The 20136-nt window shown below is 45.8% G+C and overlaps 2 protein-coding genes across 6 annotated transcripts in view; both read left to right on the forward strand.

The window, feature by feature from the left end:
* ZFAND6 (zinc finger AN1-type containing 6) overlaps nucleotides 1-5180 on the forward strand; it is a 32624-nt gene extending 27444 nt beyond the window's left edge. For 3 of the 5 annotated variants that reach the window (XM_072345882.1, XM_072345884.1, XM_072345880.1), the window contains 2 exons: nucleotides 3413-3526; nucleotides 4150-5180. In XM_072345882.1, the coding sequence (XP_072201983.1) occupies nucleotides 3413-3526; nucleotides 4150-4298 (263 nt within the window). In that variant the 3' untranslated portion in view covers nucleotides 4299-5180. The remainder of the gene's footprint in view (nucleotides 1-3412; nucleotides 3527-4149) is intronic. The other 2 variants (XM_072345881.1, XM_072345883.1) reach the window with 1 other exon arrangement.
* A 2774-nt stretch (nucleotides 5181-7954) lies between these two features.
* Nucleotides 7955-18746, forward strand: FAH (fumarylacetoacetate hydrolase). The gene is made up of 14 exons (XM_072345696.1): nucleotides 7955-8099; nucleotides 9539-9649; nucleotides 9983-10104; nucleotides 10596-10645; nucleotides 11434-11524; nucleotides 12011-12108; nucleotides 12362-12414; nucleotides 12943-13042; nucleotides 13743-13873; nucleotides 14542-14617; nucleotides 15187-15233; nucleotides 16275-16376; nucleotides 17023-17140; nucleotides 18487-18746. Exons 1-14 carry the CDS (start codon nucleotides 8019-8021, stop codon nucleotides 18564-18566), a joined length of 1260 nt encoding a protein of 419 aa, XP_072201797.1. The 5' UTR covers nucleotides 7955-8018; the 3' UTR covers nucleotides 18567-18746.
* The last annotated feature ends 1390 nt before the right edge of the window (nucleotides 18747-20136 follow it).

Consider the following 20136-nt stretch of genomic DNA (forward strand, 5'->3'; position numbering starts at 1 on the left):
CTAAAATGAAATACACTGAAGTAGGTACAATCCAGCTCTTGTAGCAGCTTTCTGCTATTTTGAGCATCTCTCCAACTCATTTTAGATTACCTTGTGGACTGCTGTACCTTTCACTCAACATTACAGCTGTGTTACAATTAGCCAGTCAGGATTCCTTGTTTGTTAGGCACTGGGTTAATTGGGCTGCCTTCTGGCAAGCCTGCAAGCGAGTGAAAAAGGTGTTTCACTGCTCTAGGCTTAATGAGTTTAAAATAGGCAGGTTAGGATTCATGCTTCATATTTCAGGGAGGCTTTTTAAAAGGAAATCAGACTTAACCAACTTGAGTAACCAGCTGAGAAGCGCGTGCGTGTTTGTTCTCATTTAAGCCAGCCGGTTTTGCTCTTGCTTGGTTTTGGTTGCGGGGTTGTTTTCTTTGTGAGGTATCACCGACTGAATAGAAAGCTTTATTAGGAATAGCTGCTGTGAAATTTTACAGGGAGGTAACCTGGACCTAATGGGAATGCTGTTGAGCCGAAGGTTTATCAACTGCAGTGAGACTTATCAGGGCTGTCTCAGTAAGCAGTACTGGAGTGGGACTGGTGGCTACTAAATGTTTTTGTGGCGGTACCAGGGACGTGGGTGTGGAGTGTGCTTAATGTAGAAGTGCAGAATAACGCAGGATATTTTGATTCACTGGAGGAATTCTCTTGGTGTAGAGGGGAGGATGATAAAGATTTAAACTAAATTTTATAGGCGAGTGTGCTTTTATTTTAGTGCTATCTTATGTAAACTTAGTGCCTCCATGCTCTAACACTGTATGCAAGGTCTCTCAGTAGGTATACTGGAATCATGTTTTTTTAAACTGAAGAATTTCTGCTTTACTCCCAAGGATGCTCAAGTATCATGGTGATTTTATTGTTTATTGTGATCTTTACTTTCTAGCTTATATGCATAAAGAATAGCTTATGTTTATCATCAGCCAACATCTAGAACTCTTTCTGCTTGTGGTGGGTCAGGCTAGCCTACCCCCAGGTGAGAAGAGAAGCCTTTTTAAATGGTATGGGCACCTAGCACAAAGTGCAAATGATAAGGTTGATTTCTGCTTTTGTTGCATCTTTAATTTTGAGGCTGAAACAATCCTTCTCATTTGGGGGGAAAATGCAAACAGGACTGGAACACAGCAGCAATATCCTCCTGTTGTTTCTTTGTAGGTACAGTATGTGTCAGGCTGGTCACTTCAGCTCATTGAGAGTTAGTGATCTTGTGTTTAGGATTAACCTTATATATTTAATTTCTTTCAGAGTGGGTATTCTTCTTCTTAGGTTTGGTCAGATGTGCTTGAAAGGTAAATATAGCTGTTAGTTCTCTGCTCATGGGAATGACCTTTTTCTTTCAGAAGCTCTGCCTGGTAGTTGAGGTGACAAACATAAAACATCCAGAGCTGGCGGAGAGAACAGATGAGGTGTCAGCAGCTTTGCAACAAATGTGTGCAGTTCTGTGTTGAGCCTGCAGGGATACAAGAACTCAAGTGTGCTTTATCTCCAAGGTGTTGTTTTCATGGTCGGAGTGTGCTGAAGTTCAAGCAGGCTTGGCACAAGCAAAGCAGTAGCAAAAGCTGCTGCCTCTAGGAGGAAATCCAGGCTCTGGTTGTTTTGATCGGTTAGGAACACACTCTGTAAAGCAAGGAACTAATAGGGGGCAGGACAACTTGTCACCTCCTGAGAGATGAGCATTTCTTCATGTGCTTTATTCCTTGTTGGTTAGTTGGCAGCCTGTCCTGGTACTGCTGGTGCTTCTGTTCCCCAGCAAAAGGCAGGGCTGGGACTGGGGGAAGGGAGGGAACCAGTTCCAGCAACACAGGCAGCAGCATCCTGGAATCCAGACAAAATACAGCAGCTGGGAGTGGTTGCAGCATATTTCCTGTGAGCTCCAGGCTGGGTGGCATTGCATTTTTACCTGGCTTTTTTCTATTGTGTGTCATGCTTAGCTTATAGACAGAGCACTGACGCCCTGTTATCTGAAGGTGACTTACCAGTTGGGGCATTCACGATTATCAGAGAGGATCTTCAGTCAAATCTATCTCCTGTGCAAAAGCAAACTGAGAGGCAAAATGTCTAGTTAGTACAGTAGATACTAAATGACTTGTGGCAGCAGTAGAATCTTCCCACTCAGTTCAGCAGCAAGCAGCAGCCCTTAGATATTATTAAACCTTTCTTTTTCCTACTGTGTGAGTCTCATGCACAAAGAAAATAAGTGTATGTGTAGATTGGAGAGCCTTGTTATGTGGGGAACAGTGCCAGTTTTCCTTAAGTTTGCCTTACAGTTACAGAGGCTTTCTGTAAAAACTTAGATTGAAGTAACTGGATTTTGCTGCAAGAGGGGAAATGCAAGCCTGAGTTGTTAGCTGTGAAATGGCAGTTCATGGCATAAAGCTTTCTTAATGAGTCAATAAACACAGGAAGGTAACTCTTACCACTTCTGATACATCCTGTGTGTCTTTCAGTCCTTACTGCTTTCATGCTTAGGTTGCAAACCTCTCAAGCCCTTCTTGAGATCGAGTTTGCTCTGGTATCTATTTTTGTTTTGGAAAGTGAGGAGTGTGCAAATACTGAGGGAAAACCAACCAGTTTCTGTTTTGACCTGAGTAAGGCAAATAGTGCCATTACTTTTTGTTCTTCCACGCAAGCTGTAAGCTCTCCTCTGTATGTGAGGGAGCAATGAAGTAGTCTGAAAGTTGTCTTAGGAAATCTCTCCGAAATGAAAGAGGCATTTCCCTTCCTTGTGGGTTTCAGAGTAGTGAGTTCCTGTAGTTCTGAGACTCCAAGGCAAAGGAGTGACTTCCTTGCTGGAGATGTAGGTGAGCAGCAGCATCCACAGTAGTAGAGATTGTTCTGAAACACTGCACTTTGTATGGCCTCATTATTGCAGCCTTCAGCAAAAATAATGGCATTACAACATTTGGAAAGGAATATTTTTCTCAGCGTGTCCTCATAATATACAGTGCTGTTAATGCTGCTTAAAAGCTTCTTTCTGTATTTCCTGTTTTAGGGAAGCAGACCAGTAACACTGATGGGAAACACTTGGTGCTGGATGTTCATTCTCTCCTCAAATCTGGCAGCTCAGACTCCTAATTCTTAAACCTATTTTTACTTACTCTGATATATAAAGGGACGAATATCAAACCTCTTAATTTATGGTATCTTAATACTGTGAATTCTGTAACGGCATTCAGTGAATTCTCTCCTTGAATTGGACTGAAGGTTTGAAGGGAGGGAGTGCTGTGAGTTCATGGCTCTTCACATACTGAAGTTGCAGCAAAATTGCGAACCCCACAGCCTGAGTTGACAGTATGGGCTTTAGCTTATCGTATCGTTTAAACAGAAGAAGAGAGAGTTGTTTTTTCCAGTGTTCTCATCAACTTTTTAATGTTAGCTTCAGTGTCAGAGAACGCAGAGCCAGCACCTGAAGAACAAGACAAGTCACTTGACAAACCAAAACAGAAAAAGAATCGCTGTTTCATGTGCAGGAAGAAGGTTGGACTTACTGGTAAGCAATGCTCATTCTGCTTTTTCTTATAAAGAAATTTAGGCTTTGGACCTTTGCAAACATCTGCTCTTAGGGCATAAATGGGGCACGGCCACTTCTTGATGTTGTTGACTGGGAGAGCCTTTGCCCAAGTTTTGTTTCTGTCTTGAGTTGTACTAGACTTAGTCCTTCATGTATTTGTTTTGTTTTTCAGCTTCCTTTCTCTAAGCGAAACTTAGAATTCTAAATACTACTCTTCTGAAGTCTGCTTAGCTGGGGGTTGGCCGATAGCTGGCTGCCATTATTCGCTGACCACCATTGCAGTGGGTCAGTGGAAAGGCCTGAGGAAGCTTGGCTTCTGTGGGGGTAATGGTTCAGAAACAAAGAAAATGATCCAGAAGTCTTCAGGACTGTGTTTTGTACTGATATGTAATGCAACGGGAAGGATCTGTCGAGTCAAATCTTGCTTTTTATTGCTTAAATGTATTATTTGTGATTCTTATGCTTTCTGCAGCAGAGCTTCTCTTTGGCTGATTGACACTGGTGACAGATTTATTGATAGTGAGTGAACACATTCAGGATTTAAAACAAACGGGTGTGCTTAAGGAATACTGAAGTGCCTAAACTGATGTTTCTGTCCGCAGGGTTTGAGTGTCGGTGTGGGAACGTTTACTGCGGCATGCACCGCTATTCAGATGTACACAGTTGCTCTTACAACTACAAAGCTGATGCTGCTGAGAAAATCAGAAAAGAGAACCCTGTAGTTGTGGGGGAAAAAATCCAGAAGATCTGAACTGCTGCTCCTGCTGGAATACAAAACCCTTTGACCATCTGCAGATTAAATTGACTTGAGCTTTTTATTTTTTCCTTAGTCATCGGGAATGTAGAGCAGTGTACCTTGCCTAGACCTTTTAATCATGCATGTCATCAGATGAATAGATTTTGTTCTTTTTGTTTTGTTTTTTTTTGGAAAATGACGGAACATTTATTTTTCATTGCAGTTTTCTGTGGCTGAAGACTTAAGTAAAAAAAAAACAACAAACTTTACGAGTATTATCCTTTAAGATCATCTTAATTTTAGTTGAGTGCAGAGGGCTTTTATAACAAATGAGGAGACAAATATTGGAGGGCTGTGCTTTTCCAGGATAAAACATGCATGCGTTAACTTTGCAGTTTATTTTCTTGTTGTATATAGCATTTCTCTGCAGCACAATTTCCTTTTTTTTTTGGGTTTTTTTTGATAATGCCTTGTACGGCACAACTAGTTATCAGTAACTGAATGTATTTTAATCATTATGGCTGCTTCTGTTTGTTTTATTTTTTTTTTCCCCATTAACGAGAGGTTATACATGTTCGCATATTAGCTTGTTTGCACCCTCTACCTATTTATGTATGAATCATTTGTAATGAGAGTGTGTGCTGAGGTTGTCTGTGTGGTTTGTTTTATTTTGTTTTTCAATTGGTTCCTGTGTGTATGGGGGGGGAAGGCTGTATGCACTTCACTGACTGCAGGTTTCATTGGTAATTACATCCATCAGTCTGTCTGTACACGATATGAAGAATGATCTGAAGTACCTGTGCTGTATTTATGTTTATCCATGTCTTAACTTTGATTAAATAAAATTAAAAAAAAAAAAGAAAAAAATTGGAGCCCCTTGTGGCTGTCACTGGCATCAATAACCCGGATCTCTCCTGCTTTGTTTGTGTGGGGACCTTCCATTGACAGTTCCTTTACTTACAGTGCATTTCTCCACAGGCTGTATGTATCCCAGTGCTGGCTACACTCTGTTCTTATGTTCTGTGGGGTGTCGTTGCCATGTGCTGCAGTGGGGTTATCTGTGACGATGTCCTTAAGTTGGGATGTGCCTACTGATAGGTAAAAGCAGCGTCTCCAGCTTTATTGGTGATTAGGCCCTGGAGCTGTGCGTGTGTGACTGCAACCCTAGAAAATATTGCTCTGGGTTTTATGATTCACTGTGATAGAGCACTGCACAAGCTTCCTTGAAGTTAGATGATAGAACGTGCCCTGAGAGAGCTTTTCCAGTGGGATTGTGTTCTCAGGTTTGAGATCCAAGTGCTCCGACATGGAAAGCTGCTGCAGCCACCTTCCATCTGCATCAGTAGATCTGCAGGTTTGTACGTAATCCTCTTCTGGGGGTATAAAGGTTGAGTAGTTTGTGTAGCAGCATGGTAAATTCAGGCGCTGTTGCTTATCACAGGACTTAATGGTACACCGAAGTGGACTGATTCCTCTCCGTGTGGAACTTCAGCCAGGGATCGGTACCACGTGGTGACTTGCTGCTGCCTTTGGGCACTTGTGAAAGAAATGGGATTGTGTGGTTTTATTTAAAGCGTTAAATTTTTAATCAAAGCTGGCTGCCTTCTTTACAATTCGGAATGCTCTTTAAAAGCTATGGATGGTGATTAGCAGATAAAACACTACATTTAGCGCATAAACACTACACAACAGAAAGAGCTTTCTCTATCAGCTATGGAGAGTAATTTGCAAGACCCGGTAATAAATGAAGTATCTTGTGCTTGCAAAAGTGGCTTACACACAATTGATGAGACAAAGGGTTTTTGCCGTAAAGGAGGGGAGCAATGACTCCAAGTTTCAGTAGCAGTGTACAACTGTGGGTCAGAGATCTGTTTCCTCAGAGCATTTGCTAAACTTCCTCTTACGTAGCACAGGGAACGGGAAGAGCAGCTGTGTCTTTTTTCATGGCTGTTTGTCCTTCACTTGGCTACTGCTTTACTCTCCTCTATATATATGATATAGAGTTCTAAGTTCTGGTATCTGAGAGACTTGACAAAGAAAGGGCAGGGAAGCAGCTGCCTTTGGAATGCACATAATCCCTTTACTGCTGCCTCTTATGAAGCAATAACTCTGCTGGCCCTTGATTATACAGTAGGAAATGTGACTGTGCCAAGAGGAAACTGGACTTGCAGTGCGATGGCTGTACTGACTGGCAGGGCAGTGTTGGGTAATTCTGTTTCTACATGTATCCTTCTCAAGACGACCTAATGAATTTGTTTGTGGCCTGGCTCGTTCAGATTGCTCCGAGTAAAGAATATGGAAAGTTAATATGGTCCTGATACATGAACTTGGACTGGAAATCCACCTTCCCCTGACAGTGAGTTGGTGTTTGCTTTGGCATTGGCTTTGTGTTATCATGGTGGTTGATCTGCTTCTCAGTCTGGATAACCAGCCGTGCTTTTCATATTCTGTCATCGGCGTTAGGTTAGCAGATGAACATTTTAATTAATACCAGCACATTCACAACACTGCAGCAGCCTTGCATGAATCTTGTTTTTCAAGATGCGCGCTGCGTATTTGATGCACGCTATCAAGCTGTTGTTTTCTTCTTGGAGTAACGCAGCTTACACACAGTTCCTGTAACCTAGCATGGAGCCTCTTCACGGCGTTAAACATTTGCAGCCATCGCTGGCACAGAGTCGTAGCTCGAGATGCACTGAATTTGCTTACAGGGAATTCTGCAGGAGTTGGTGCGAGGCGTTGTATTGTTTGAAAGAAGAACCCGTTCCAGATGGCACCACGTGAGCTGTCTTTGCTACTGGCGAAGAGCTGTCACAGATGGGCTCTCGTCGCTGGTGTTGTGTCATCTTGCACTGAATCTCTGCCTTTCCAGCTTGCTCTGTTTCTTCTAATGAGTCTTCTCTGCCAAAAAGAAAAGTTGAGCAGGAAATAAGTTCTTTGCCTTGGCTGTCACAAGCTGTCTAACCGTGCTTATTGGAAAGGTGTGACCTTTGCTATTTGCTTTCAGTTGCACAAGTCATTCCCTCATTGGTTTCTGTTTTTCCCAAATGTGGCTGTCCCGTGCACGGTGTGACAGCTGGGTTGGGGATCAGAAGATGCCACAGGTTCCCCTGCCCTTCTTCTGTTGTTTGCATATACCTGTTTTTGAGCTGTTGGAACTGGTGAAAACGTAACTCGGATGCAGCATTACAAAGCTAAAAAGGAGGTGAAGTGCAGCTGGAGGTGTCAGTTGAGCACTTTCCCCGTGTTGCTGAGCTGCTGGCAGAAGAACTGCTCCACTGAGGTTAGATGGGGACATCATTTTCCCACCTTGCTGTCAAGTAAATCACCCCATGGAAGGTAAAAAATGGATGGCATCTCTGGTCTCACCGCCCCACATGGAGCTGTCTGCATGGATTTCCCCACCCACGAGGATGTAGCTGGTAAAAAAATGGCCTTGGTTTCACATAAGGGTTTTATCGAGCAGGAAGAGCCTGTCTGTGTGCTGGCCCCATACCTCAGCAGGAACAGTTACCGGCTGCTGACTCATGCAAACCTCTGGCACTAATTAACCACAGCTACTGCCAGTAGGATGAGGGGTGGGATGCGGGCAGAGCTGCCATTGGTTTGGGGCTGCGGATGGAGGGTGGGATTTGGTGCTGCTGTGCTCCCTGTTACAACATCTGAAGGGGCTCTTCCTTTGAGGTAGGAGCGCAGAGGCCCAGCAGGTCGGGGCTGTCTGTGTGAGCATTCAGCATGTCTTTCATCCACGTGGACAAGGACTCAGATTTCCCTCTGCAAAATCTTCCCTATGGGGTTTTCTCCACGAAGGAGGAGGTGAGTAAAAGCACGAGTTGTCCTTGGGCTGTTGTAACTGTGTGGAACCTGTGAAATGGAGGAACTCCAGCAACATGGGATAAAGAAAACACTTCTGGATGATGCAGGTTGCTGGTCTGACAGCAGAGTGGCAGCTGCTGAGTTATCTTTTTTGCTTCACATAGGGCTTCTGGTAACAGCCTCCTTAAAACTGTACTAAAGGATGGGAAGTGTTAGTAGTTCTGAGGAGCACTTTGGCTGCTGCATCCTATGGTTTTTGTGTGGTTTTGACTATTGTCAAATGAACTGTCTCCTGCAATAGCTGTATTTGTACGTGCCACATTCTGGCCTTTAGCAGCCTGCTCTCACCAGCTGGGTGGGGTGGTTGCAAGAGTACTAAAGCAGAGCGCTGCATGCACGTGTCACTTCTGTCTGCTGCTGCCCCATTATGGTTTGTTGGGCACAGTGCTGCAGCAATGTGTTCAATGTGCCCAAAGGCTCGAATCAGCTCTGTTATCTCAGAGTCATAGAATGGCCTGGGTTGAAAAGGACCACAATGATCATCCAGTTTTAGCCCCCTGCTATGTGCAGGGTCCCCAACAACCTTTCCTCATAGGAGAGGTGTTCCAGCCCTCCGATCATCTTAGTGGCCTCCTCTGGACCTCTCCCAAGAGCTCTGTGTCGATCTTGTACTGGAGGCCCCAGGAAACGTGGCTCAACCTTTCCCAAAGAAGAGAGCTCCCAGTTCCTGGGTGTTGAACCCCGTTAGGCAGCTGCTGACCTGAAACCTGCAGCCACCCAATGCCTCAGAGCAGCTGTAACGGGCCCTGGAAAAGAAGAGATACCTGTGAAGGAAGAATTGGAGGACTAACACTGAAACTTCATTACTATCTCCTGGTTGCTGCTGTCTCTGCTTATCGATACTGGTTCAAAAAAGGAAGTTAAGCTCAAAGATTGTGTTTTCTGATCTCCACGGATCAAAACGAGATGGTTCGTTTAATCTTATCTAACAAGTCGGGGTTATTTTTCCACCTTCTGACTGTTCACGGGAGAAAGCATTTTTGCCAAGATCTTATTAGAAGGCAGGCGAGGGTTTATGGAAATCCTTTGGGGGAATAACGTTTTCAAACTGGCACCATGTCCCCATGATTTCCAGCTATGGTGGTCGGTGTCGTTACAAATTAACCTGGCTCTCTGCAGGGATGTTTGCTGAATGAATCCTTATCGCAGCGGGAATCGTGCTTAGAAATTAAAGATTAAGGAGTGTCTTGTTTGGAAATTCGAGGTTAAAAAATAGGTTAAATGGCGTGGATTTTCAGCGGTGAGTTTTTCCCTTTTGTTAAGTTTGTTTTCCTAGTGATGTTAGACGCTGTCCTCATGGATTCAGCTCCCTGTGATCGCTGGAGGGTTTTGGGGTACAAACATAAACTCCTCTTCCCTCCACTCTCACTGCTTTGCAGCCTCGGCACAGGATTGGGGTAGCGATTGGAGACCAAATCTTGGATCTCAGTGTCATCAAGCATCTGTTCAATGGGCCGGCTCTTGCCAAACACCAGCATGTCTTTGACCAGGTATTTATCTCAGTCCGTAGTTTGGATTTCTGTGCGTTCTTAGACGAGTGAGTGAGAATTTCCCACTGTTCTTGAACACCTCCAGGGATGGTGACTCCATCACCTTCCTGGGCAGCTGTGCCACTGCAGCACCGCTCTTTCTGATAAGAGATTTTTCCTAATATCCAACCGATCTCTGTGACAGGGCACAAATTTGGGGCATCTCATGAGGAGCGTGGGCCAGCACCCTTGGCTGTGCTCTGCTTAGAGACAGCCTGTGGCTAAGGGGATGCAGTGGGGGCATCTGGGTGCTCTTGTGAAGCAAAACTCAGTCTGTCATCTCTTGCCCATCAGCCCACCCTTAATGCCTTCATGGGGCTGGGCCCCACAGCCTGGAGGGAAGCCCGTGCCCTGCTGCAGTCACTGCTGTCAGCTGCTGAGCCAACGCTGCGGGACAACACAGGTCTGCGGAAACGGTGAGTCAACCTGGGCCTCAGGCAGCTGCCCACCATCTGAATGGGATCCTGCTTGGGTCTAATGACACCTTCCCACCCCTTGCTGTGTCTCTGGTTAGTCGCTTCATTGCCTGCAAATGCAATCATAGAACCATTTGAATTGAAAGGGACCCTTAAAGGCCATCTGGTCCAACTCCCCTGCACTGAACAGGGACACCTACAACTGATCAGGTGCTTGGAGCTCCCAAGCCCATGGGGACACCTGGAGCTCCATGCAAAACAACTGCCTTCATGGGGGAAGTGGCTGTGGGGCCTCCAGCCTGTGCCTCCCCCTATCCCAACAGTGCCCTTGTTTTTATTACAACTAGAAAGGAATTGCTGCAAGGCTTTGCAAAGCAAAATAAGGAAGGAGCTGCTTCGAGAAATGCTCAGCCCCTTTTGTGCTTGAAAACCACTTCAGGGTGAAAGCCTCAAACTATTCTGAGAGCTGAAGCCTTTGTCTTTTATTTCAGGGCATTTGTACCTCAGGCTTCTGCTACCATGCACCTGCCAGCACACATTGGTAAGCTTTGCGGGTTGCCGGCTGCTCAGCACTGCCCTTTGCTCCTGCCTGAAGGATCTGCTTTGTTTCCAGGTTGCTCAGACTTAGCATAGCCGTGATGGGGAGTGGGCTTTGTAAGAGCCAGAAGTAGCTCGTTGTATGCAGTGAATGGTAGGTGGGTGCTGTCTGTAGTGCAAGAAGAAAAGGCCGGGGAAGCTCATTATCAGCCAGAAAGCTCCTGGATGTGGTTTAACTCCGGGTTGTCTTGTGCCATGAAACCCTTGCTGTCAGATTCACAACACCAAAGGCCTTTGTGGCTGTGATCCTCACACACCTTGCTCTCTAGACCCTTCATTATCTTCGCTGTCCTCCTTTGGATGCCCTGATGGTTTTATTTCCTTCTAATGTTACGGCACCCAAAGCTATTCACAGCATTAAGAGTTCGGTTGGCTGCAGCGAGGCTTCCAACACAGCATCCCCCAGCAGAGGGCAGCAGCAGCCCGCCCGCTCCGGCAGGGGCTCTGCTCGCTCAGCCTCGTAGCAACGATTCCAAATGCTGCTGAGCCTCCCTGCATCCCTCCCTGCATCCCTCCCTGCATCCCTCCCTGCATCCCTCCCTGCATCCCTCCCTGCATCCCTCCCTGCATCCCTCCCTGCATCCCTCCCTGCATCCCTCCCTGCATCCCTCCCTGCATCCCTCCCTACATCCCTCCCTACATCCCTCCCCACTCTTTTCATCAGCTTTAGTCCCAGCACACGAGAGACTCTCCTACCTTTGCTCCACGTCCTGTGCGTTTCTATCCATGCAGGAGATTACACCGACTTCTATTCATCGCGACAGCATGCCACCAACGTTGGGATCATGTTCCGGGGGAAGGAGAATGCTCTGATGCCCAACTGGTGGGTTATGATGGCTGTGTTGTGTGCTCACCCATAGGTATATACGTGTGTGTTTTTAAAGGTCGAGGCAGCCCTTTGGCAAAACACTGATTTCAGTTCATGCTGGAGGAATGAGAAGCTGTGCTGCCAAGAGCTTCAGAAAAGAGCCCCATTTCTCCAACCTGTGCTGGTGCATCTGTACCAACCACAGTGATCCTCTGGTTCAAAGGCATATTCACCTAAGAAACTCTGTTCTGCTAATTGTGTTCTGGGTTCAAGCTCTGAGCAATTAAGCAGAGCAGTGGCACCGGAGTGCATTTAGCACAGCTACATGCTTGCAGGATTTTGTATGTCTGTATCTCAGAGCAAGGAAGGTGCAGCTGTTTTTGCCCATTTGTGCAGAGCCTGCTCCTCAAACCTTGCTCTCTCTTGGCCTCTGTCCCATGAAGCTGCTCTGGGTGCTCTGCTCCCTGATCTAACCCACACTCTGTGATGCTCTTTCCCAAGGCTACACCTGCCTGTTGGTTATCACGGCCGGGCATCTTCTGTTGTGGTATCTGGGACGCCCATCCGGAGACCTGTGGGGCAAATGAAACCTGACAATGGTGAGTCCGTGGCAGGCTTTACATGTGGCTCCTTATTCCCTTCTTAACTATCATTTTTCCTGTACATTGCAATGTAGGGTCTGTGATGCTCCAGTTGGGGTCAGAGCAGAGAGCAAGGGGAAGCCCAGAGCTAAAACTGCCTTCTGTTTGTATGCCAGGCAGCACTGGATGCTTTGTTTCTCCTGAACAGTGTTTTCATTGCTCTGTCTGCTTTTCTCCCACAAAATACTCCTTTTTTTTTCCACACCTGCAGATAAACCTCCAGTGTTTGGTGCTTGCAAGCGTCTGGATATTGAGTTAGAAATGGTAAGATGGGCTTTTTTTTTCCCCTGCCACTTTAATAGAGAAACATTAATAAGAGGGAAGAAAAGGTAGGATCAGCTTCTAAAATGAATATGACATGATCCACTTATTCCTTTCCTCTGATAAATGAAGGCAATGAAGATTTCTGTGGTGGAAATCTTCCCTTCTGAGGACAGCAGGGTATTTTAGATCATCTGTTGTTTTGTTAATGCAGCTTTCAGGCTGGAAACAACTTTGGGTTTGGAAACAACTGGGTTTTGTAACTAAATACCCTTGGACAGTGCATCTTCTTGTGGCTTAGCATGGTCCCAAAGGATAGAGCTTTCTAGGGTTCCCCGTTGTGATTTATATGATCTATGTTGTTTTATATGGGAGTAAGAGAGATGCTAGGACATGGTAGACACCCACTGGGGACATTTCCCCACCACCTCCTCTCACTGTAGTCTTCCACTGAGCAAAGCAACGACTTGAATCCTCTTTTATCTTTTCTACCTTCAGAAACTTAACCAACGTTTTGATTTTCAACTTCAGGCATTCTTTGTAGGACCTGGCAACAAGCACGGGGAGCCGATCCCAGTCAGCAGAGCTCACGAGCACATCTTTGGGATGGTCCTTATGAACGACTGGAGTGGTAACCAGCACCGTGGGTGGGGTCAGAGCATTATGGGGTGCCCTAGAGGTGGATAAATGATGCGTTTTAAAAACACATTCATGGGCACTGAAACCACTGGGTATGGCTGAAAGGGATCAAAATGAAATGCTGCCTGCATTTCTTAAGCTCTTCCTAAGCCCATCTTTGATCAATCAGTAGAACCCGTGAATGCTGCCTAATGAAGATTGATTTACTTATGAAAGAGCTAATATCCATCTAACAGGGATCGAGCAGCGCTAAGGATGGTGATCTCCACAGAGGATTGATTTCAGTGTCAGGATTAGGGAAAGAATTTGGCAATCACAAATCACTCTTTTTGTCCAGAGGTTTAAGCAGACAAAAGCGTTGTTACTGAGATGAAATGAACCCTCTGACCGGTGCAGCTCCCTGGCTGGGTGTCACAGTTAAACTAAACTGAGGAGGAAAATATGGTTATCTGAGGATGACCTGGCTTGCTTTTATTATCCCTGACTACCTAATCTAGCCAGTCTGAGAACTTTGGCTTGAGAAAGGGATGGAATTAAATCAGAATTTGGGCACAATGGCTGTAAATTGGTAGTGAGGATGTTTCCAAGTCTACACAGCTGGTTCTGTAGCTGTGCAGAGATCTTCCTCCAGTGCAAAGGCTGTACAACTCCAAGTATGTTTAGTGGCATTACTTTCAATTTTCCCTTTCTAGCCCGTGACATCCAGAAATGGGAATACGTTCCTCTGGGCCCATTCCTGAGCAAGAGCTTTGGCACAACTATCTCCCCTTGGGTCGTCACCATGGAAGCTTTGATGCCATTCCTGCTGCCAAACCCTGTCCAGGTCAGCAAGAGAGAAAGGCTTGAATCTTCAAACATTTTTAAGTGATCCTGCTTCGAAGACATAAAGAAAGCTTGAGCCCTTTGAATCCAAATGCTGGCTGATGCGGCACATCCAGGTGGTGTCTGCCATCCTGCCTATGTGAGCGGGGCAGAAATATCACCTCCTCCAAAGTGTCTTGAAAATGAACTGATCATTGAGCTGCTAGGTCGTGTTTGTTAGTGCTTAGCATCCAGAAAGCAGGAGGGAGAGAGGGGATTCATGCCAGAGCACTTTGTTCAAGCATCTGTGTTATGTAGAATTGTAGTTAAAATGGAAAAAGGCAATGGAGTTCTTATAGAGAATTTACCACCCTCTCTGAACGCGCACAGAGCAGAGGTGTGCTAGCACTGTATTAGTTTTGGATTAACATCCATGCCAAAGAGATGGAGAGGGCTTTTGGAGCCCAAGTGCAAAAGAGGAAATCTGAATCTGCGGGATATCACATCTGCTCAGAAAGATCCTTAAAAGCATGTGTGTGAGAGCAAGAAAAGCAATAATCTGAACAGTAATAATGGTAAAGTAAATGGAGTGTGCAGCACAGCCTGCATAAACAAGAACTCACTGGGATGGCACATGGAATTTTTCCTTTTTGCTTGTGTAAACTGTCACGTCTTTTATCTGTATTTTAGGATCCCAAGCCACTGCCCTACCTTCGGGATGAAGAGCCCTACACTTTTGACATCAATCTCTTCGTGGCAATAAAAGGTATGGAAATGCGGAGCAGGTTGTAAAGCTGAAATCACCAATTAAGGACTGCAGAACCCCCCACGTACATAAGACAATTTGCTCTTGGCTCTGCATTCCTCTTTTCTTGCAAAGCTCTTCACACTCCCCGTTGGCCAAGCAGTGATGCACCCAGGAGGGAATGCAGCCCACCTGAGGATTGCAGATAATCAGCTTACAATGAGGAGTCCCAGTGGGGGCTGCCTGCATGGGTAGGTAAAAGCTGGGCAAGAAGGGAGCAGAAGTCATGATGTCAGCCCAGCGCAGGGCTCAGCTAATGGCCTTGCTGAGCAGAAGGTCCAGTTGATGCTCATATTGTTGCTCATACAGTAAGGGAAATGATCTGAATCGAGTAGCTTGATGTGACGCTGGTGCCATCCACACACTTGTTTTCTGGCCTTCTTAAGGGAATGGAAAATGTTATTGCTGCTCTGCTGCAAGGGATTGTAATGATAAAGGGAGTCATCCATCTATAAAATGAAAAGACTCCAACATCATTCATCCAACACAAATGAGTTGTTTACCCATTTCTTGCTTTTTATTTTCTGCAGGAGAAGGAATGAGCACGCCAACTACTGTATGCAGATCCAATTTCAAGGTAAGACTTTGACCTCTTTCATTTGCTTGAAATCTTACTGATGCCATCAGCTCAGCTCTCAGGCATCTTCAAACACTGATTTTTGCATTAGTCAAAGATCAGGTCAGGTTTGGGTAAGGTTCACAGAATCATAGAATAACCTGAGTTGAAAGAACCCATAAGGATTATTGAATCCAGCTCCTGGCACATCACAGGACCTTCCAAACATCAGATCATAAGCAAATAGAGAGAGAGTAGCGGATGGTGGTGACATCTTTCCATTGAGATGGAAACTCTTGAGCACTGAACAAGAGAGCAGCTCTTCCTGCTGCTTTGAATTGAGGCAAAGGGGCTCTTGCTGTGCAACTGTGTGAGACAGCTTTGCAGCCACAGCTGGTACTTCCCATAGGGACACAGCCGTGAGCCCAGGTCTACCCTAGTGCAGTATTTGGGCTAGTGAGGCAACTGCAGCACTTCAGTCCATTTTGAGTTCCTATTTGGCTCTGTGCATCTATGGTAATTAGCCCAATCAGTAAATCAGCAGTCAGCAGAGCAGTAATGAGATTTTTCTATAAGCCTGTTAGAATACTGGACCTGATCATGGATCCTGGCTAGTAGTGCTGGCCTTGAAGAGAAAGAAGAGGATAAATGGCATCTAACTGAAACAGAAGGATTTTTAAGGGGCAGAGTTACATGTTATAGTCTGTTTATGTGCATGCAACAGCCCCTTGGTCATCACAGGCAACCTGGTCTAGTACCAGATGTGGAGGTTGGTGGCCCTGCCTGTGGCAGGGTGGTTGGAACCTGGTTGCCTTCCAACCCAATCCATTCTATGGTTCATCCTATGATTCTATGATCATATAGAAAGCTATCAGCCAGGTCACAGTAACTACTAGAAATGCAGTTGTGGGCATTACTTTTGCGCTGCTGAAGGTTCCTGATTAAATGCAGAAATGTCTTTAGGGATTGCCTGACCAGCATCATCCAGAACCTTCTGCATAGGTATGTGAGAAAGGTTTGTCCTTCGTTGCTTTAGCCTCCTCCTCCTCCTTCTTTGTGCAGCACATGTACTGGACCATGAAGCAGCAGCTGGCGCATCACTCCATCAATGGGTGCAACCTCCGACCTGGAGACCTCCTGGCATCAGGAACCATCAGTGGGCCCGTGAGTGTTCAAGTGCTGATAGCACCAGTAACCACTTGGCAGATAGAAAATACTACATCTACAGACCTAACTTTGCAAGCTGTTACTCTTGTACAGACAGTGTTTGCAGTGTCTGAGTTAGGCACTGGCACTTGCTGAAACATCAAATATAATCACTCTTCGTGCTGTCTCTTAGACAGCTTCAGGGTAAGTGGTTTCCAAACAGGGATACCTATCCTTCCATTCTGAAGTGCTTTCTGCTTCCCCTAACACACTGCGCTGCAGACTGACATTCGTGATTTACAAACCTTTGCCAGCTTTGCTTTTGAAGAACAAAACATAAATGGAACTGTGCAATGTGGTTACATGAAAGCACGGGTCCTCAGGAATGCCCTAGGTTTGTTTCTATGCTCTCTGTAGCTGCCTCAAGCAGCTTGTAAGGAATTCAGGGCTGTTTTAAACGTACCAGATGAAGCCATGACTGCTTACAGAAGGAAGGTATTGTAATGCAAAGGCAAAGCAATAAGCCAGTGTTTTACCAATGAAGCAAATCACCAGCAAAACTCTGTTCTGTGTGCTAATCTATTTGTGAATCTATTTCCAGCAGTAAGTAGCTTAGCAATAGGACTGCTAAGAGACATTCATTTGTTGATAACTTTTGCTGCAGGAGCCTGAGAGCTTCGGCTCCATGCTGGAGCTTTCTTGGAATGGGACAAAAGAAATTGCTCTTGGCCATGGACAGTCTCGTAAGTTCCTGCAGGATGGAGATGAAGTCATTATAACAGGTAATGGCTGAGAAATGCTCTTAGGCTGTACCAAGGAGGTGTTTCCAGGGGTTGGTGACAGCCTGCTGTGAGGACATGGCTGTGCTGTGTGTGCACGCATGCAAGCCCAGCTCTTTCCATTCCTCTAAAAGGGCTGTGCTTGACAGCTCTTCCATGCTGGGCCGTGGTTTTAATTGTTACTGAGGTACTTGTGTCTGCATCTCTCCTAGTGCTGGTGTTTGCAAGAGCACAGGCCACTTTGTTTTCCTTCTGCACTGCAAGCATTTCCTTCCCACCCCTTATTGTCTTTCAGTTAGACTTTTCCTGGCCTCTAGCAATGATCCAGCTACCAACCCTGAGCCTTGCAGGAAAATTCAATGGGCAGAAGCAACCATAGGACTGTGGCATGTGCTAGCAAGCTACAACTGCCCAGACTAGTTAATGCATTTAAAGCTGAAGGTCTGTTACCGAGCTGTATCTCTACCACAGAAATGTTCAACTGGTGAAAACCCAACATAGTAGAGCACAAGGGCATCTAAGCAAAATGCGAGGCTTATAGGAGCAGTGTTTGTGGCAGTGCTAAAATGGATAAGCTGACAAGATCCAGCATGCAGCAGTGCTGCAGGTTGGGTCTGACTGCAGGAATATTGCACATCTCAGTTTGTTCTTTGATCACATTCACTGAACTTGCATATTGCTGAGTTTCACCAACATTCCTGGCCTATCTGAAACTCCTTTTTCCCCAATTGCATTTCTTGAAGTATATATTGAACAGTCAGATTTCAAGACTATTGTGCTCAACCCACTTTACTCACAGTCTTAAGTGTAGCAGCACCTGAATGAGAAGCTGTCCCACATCACAGCTCCATGATAAGGAGGGACAGTGCTGAAGGAAGGTCAGACCCAGGTTCTCCTTGTACTGGAGTAGGGGTCAGCCTCTGCTCCCAGGGAACAGCAATAAGATGAGAGGGAATGGCCTCAAGCTGCATCAGGGGTTTCAGGTTGGGTATTAGGAAACATTTCTTCTCTGAAATAGTGGTGCTGCAGTGGCAGAGCTGCCTGTGGAGGCAGGTGGTGGAGTCACCATCCCTTGAGGTGCTCAAGAACCATGGGGGATGTGGTACTGGGGGACGTGGTCAGTGGGCATGGTGGGGGTGGGTTGATGGTTGGTTAATTTCAATGCTCTTCTCCAGCCTTTGTGATTCTATGGCTTTTCCTGACAAGAGGGACCAAACCATAAAGCCTCACAGTGTGTGCCAGGCCTGGGCACATCCATCTCAAATATCCACACGAGGATCATTCTATTCATTCATGGTGGAACCCCACTGTCCTCACAGTACAACCCATCTCCTGTTTTCTGCCACCAGGTTACTGCCAAGGCAGTGGCTACCGTGTGGGGTTTGGCCAGTGTTCAGGCAAAATCCTCCCAGCTGTGTCGGGTCTGTGATGTTTGTGGGAAGGGAACATCCAGGAGGAGGAGTAAAAGAAGGAGGAAGATAAAGGGAAGGAGAAGAAGGACCTCTTCCCCGCCTCTCATACCTGCACTACTGAATTCAGATGTATTGTTTTTATATGAGTGATTGGAATCTTTACTAGTTTTAATTATCAATAAATATCTTCCAAGATGAATGTGTCTCTCTGGCGTGATAAGAAAAGTTTTTCTACCCGAGCTTAAGGTTCTTGAGATGAGAATAGGACGATTTAAATAGAAAGTGAGATTTTTATCTCCTTTATATTAATATTTTTATCACAGCTATAAAAAGGTGTTCAAGTAAACTGAAATATTCACTGGGTTGGTGATACCAGCAGAGCTGGAATCCTGGCTTCTTTTTCTTGCAGTGTTCATCTTCTGGGGGTAAAACCCCAAAGGTGGATCCTAAAACCTGTGGACTATTTGGAGGGAGATTGCTCCAGGAGCACACCATAAACCTACACACAACAACACAGCTTGTGAACGTGATGGTCAATGCAACTGACAGCAAAACAACAGGGTGTTAAAGGAGCAACCTTTTCAGAAGGGTGAAAACAGAAATAAGGCTGTACCAAAGGGGGGGGGGGTGGCAGCCCCAGCACGGTGACTGCTACTTTGTCCCCTATCAGGGAACAACAGGGTCCCGGGTGCTGGCAGCTCCTTGCAGCGGGCAGTGAACAAAGCGCATGGCACTGCTCTCCAGTGTAAAGAACATCTGCCACTGTCCCGTGGCCTGCAGATCAATTTAACGCCATGGCCTGGTGCCAAATCACATCAATTAGAGGATATCACTGACTGAAGGAGCTTGGGAGAGCAGATAATGAACTCTGGTAATGGTGCAAGGGAATCTTACCAAATATCTGCTCGGTCCTCCAAGTGAAGGGGCTGATGAGGCTGTGGGTTCTGTGCAAGAACAGCAGTCCCAGGGCTGCAGCTGCATTCCCAGAGCCAGGAGACCCTCATGCTGGGGTTGGGGGCAGCAGGAGGGCAGGCTTTGAGGTCTGCTTGACTCCTGACTCATGGAGCTGCCTGTAGGAAAAGGTCTGTGTGCACCCACCTTCAAACCTGGGTGTCAGGACATGCTGATATTTAATATCACCCCAAGGGAGAGCGCTGTGTGACCCCCTGGCCAGGCAGGAGAGAAGAGTGAATTTGGAATGAAGATTGATGAACAAATGTGACAGTGCATAAATCATTACTAACGGGGCATGCTCGCTGAAATGGGATCTCTCCCATGCAGCCTCAGCGTGCAACAATAGTAGTCCCTTTCAAGAATGATGCTGGGAGGATCATCCTCCAATCAATTTAAATGTTTAGCTTAAGACATTCCACTGTTGGCAGAAGGGATGACCTGGGCAGGAAAACAGTGCATCCTTATTTATATTTAAAAAAAAAACACCAATTTTTTCTTCAGGCTCTAGTGGATGCTCCGAATTGATCTAACAGACAGATACTTATTTTAATGCACACTGACTCAGATGGCAAATGACCTTGACGGACAACCACAAGCTGACACGTTCCCTCTTGGATTTGGAAATAACTCATG

This window comes from Excalfactoria chinensis, chromosome 10 (assembly GCF_039878825.1).
Source record: "Excalfactoria chinensis isolate bCotChi1 chromosome 10, bCotChi1.hap2, whole genome shotgun sequence".
Taxonomy (NCBI): Eukaryota; Metazoa; Chordata; class Aves; order Galliformes; family Phasianidae; genus Excalfactoria; species Excalfactoria chinensis.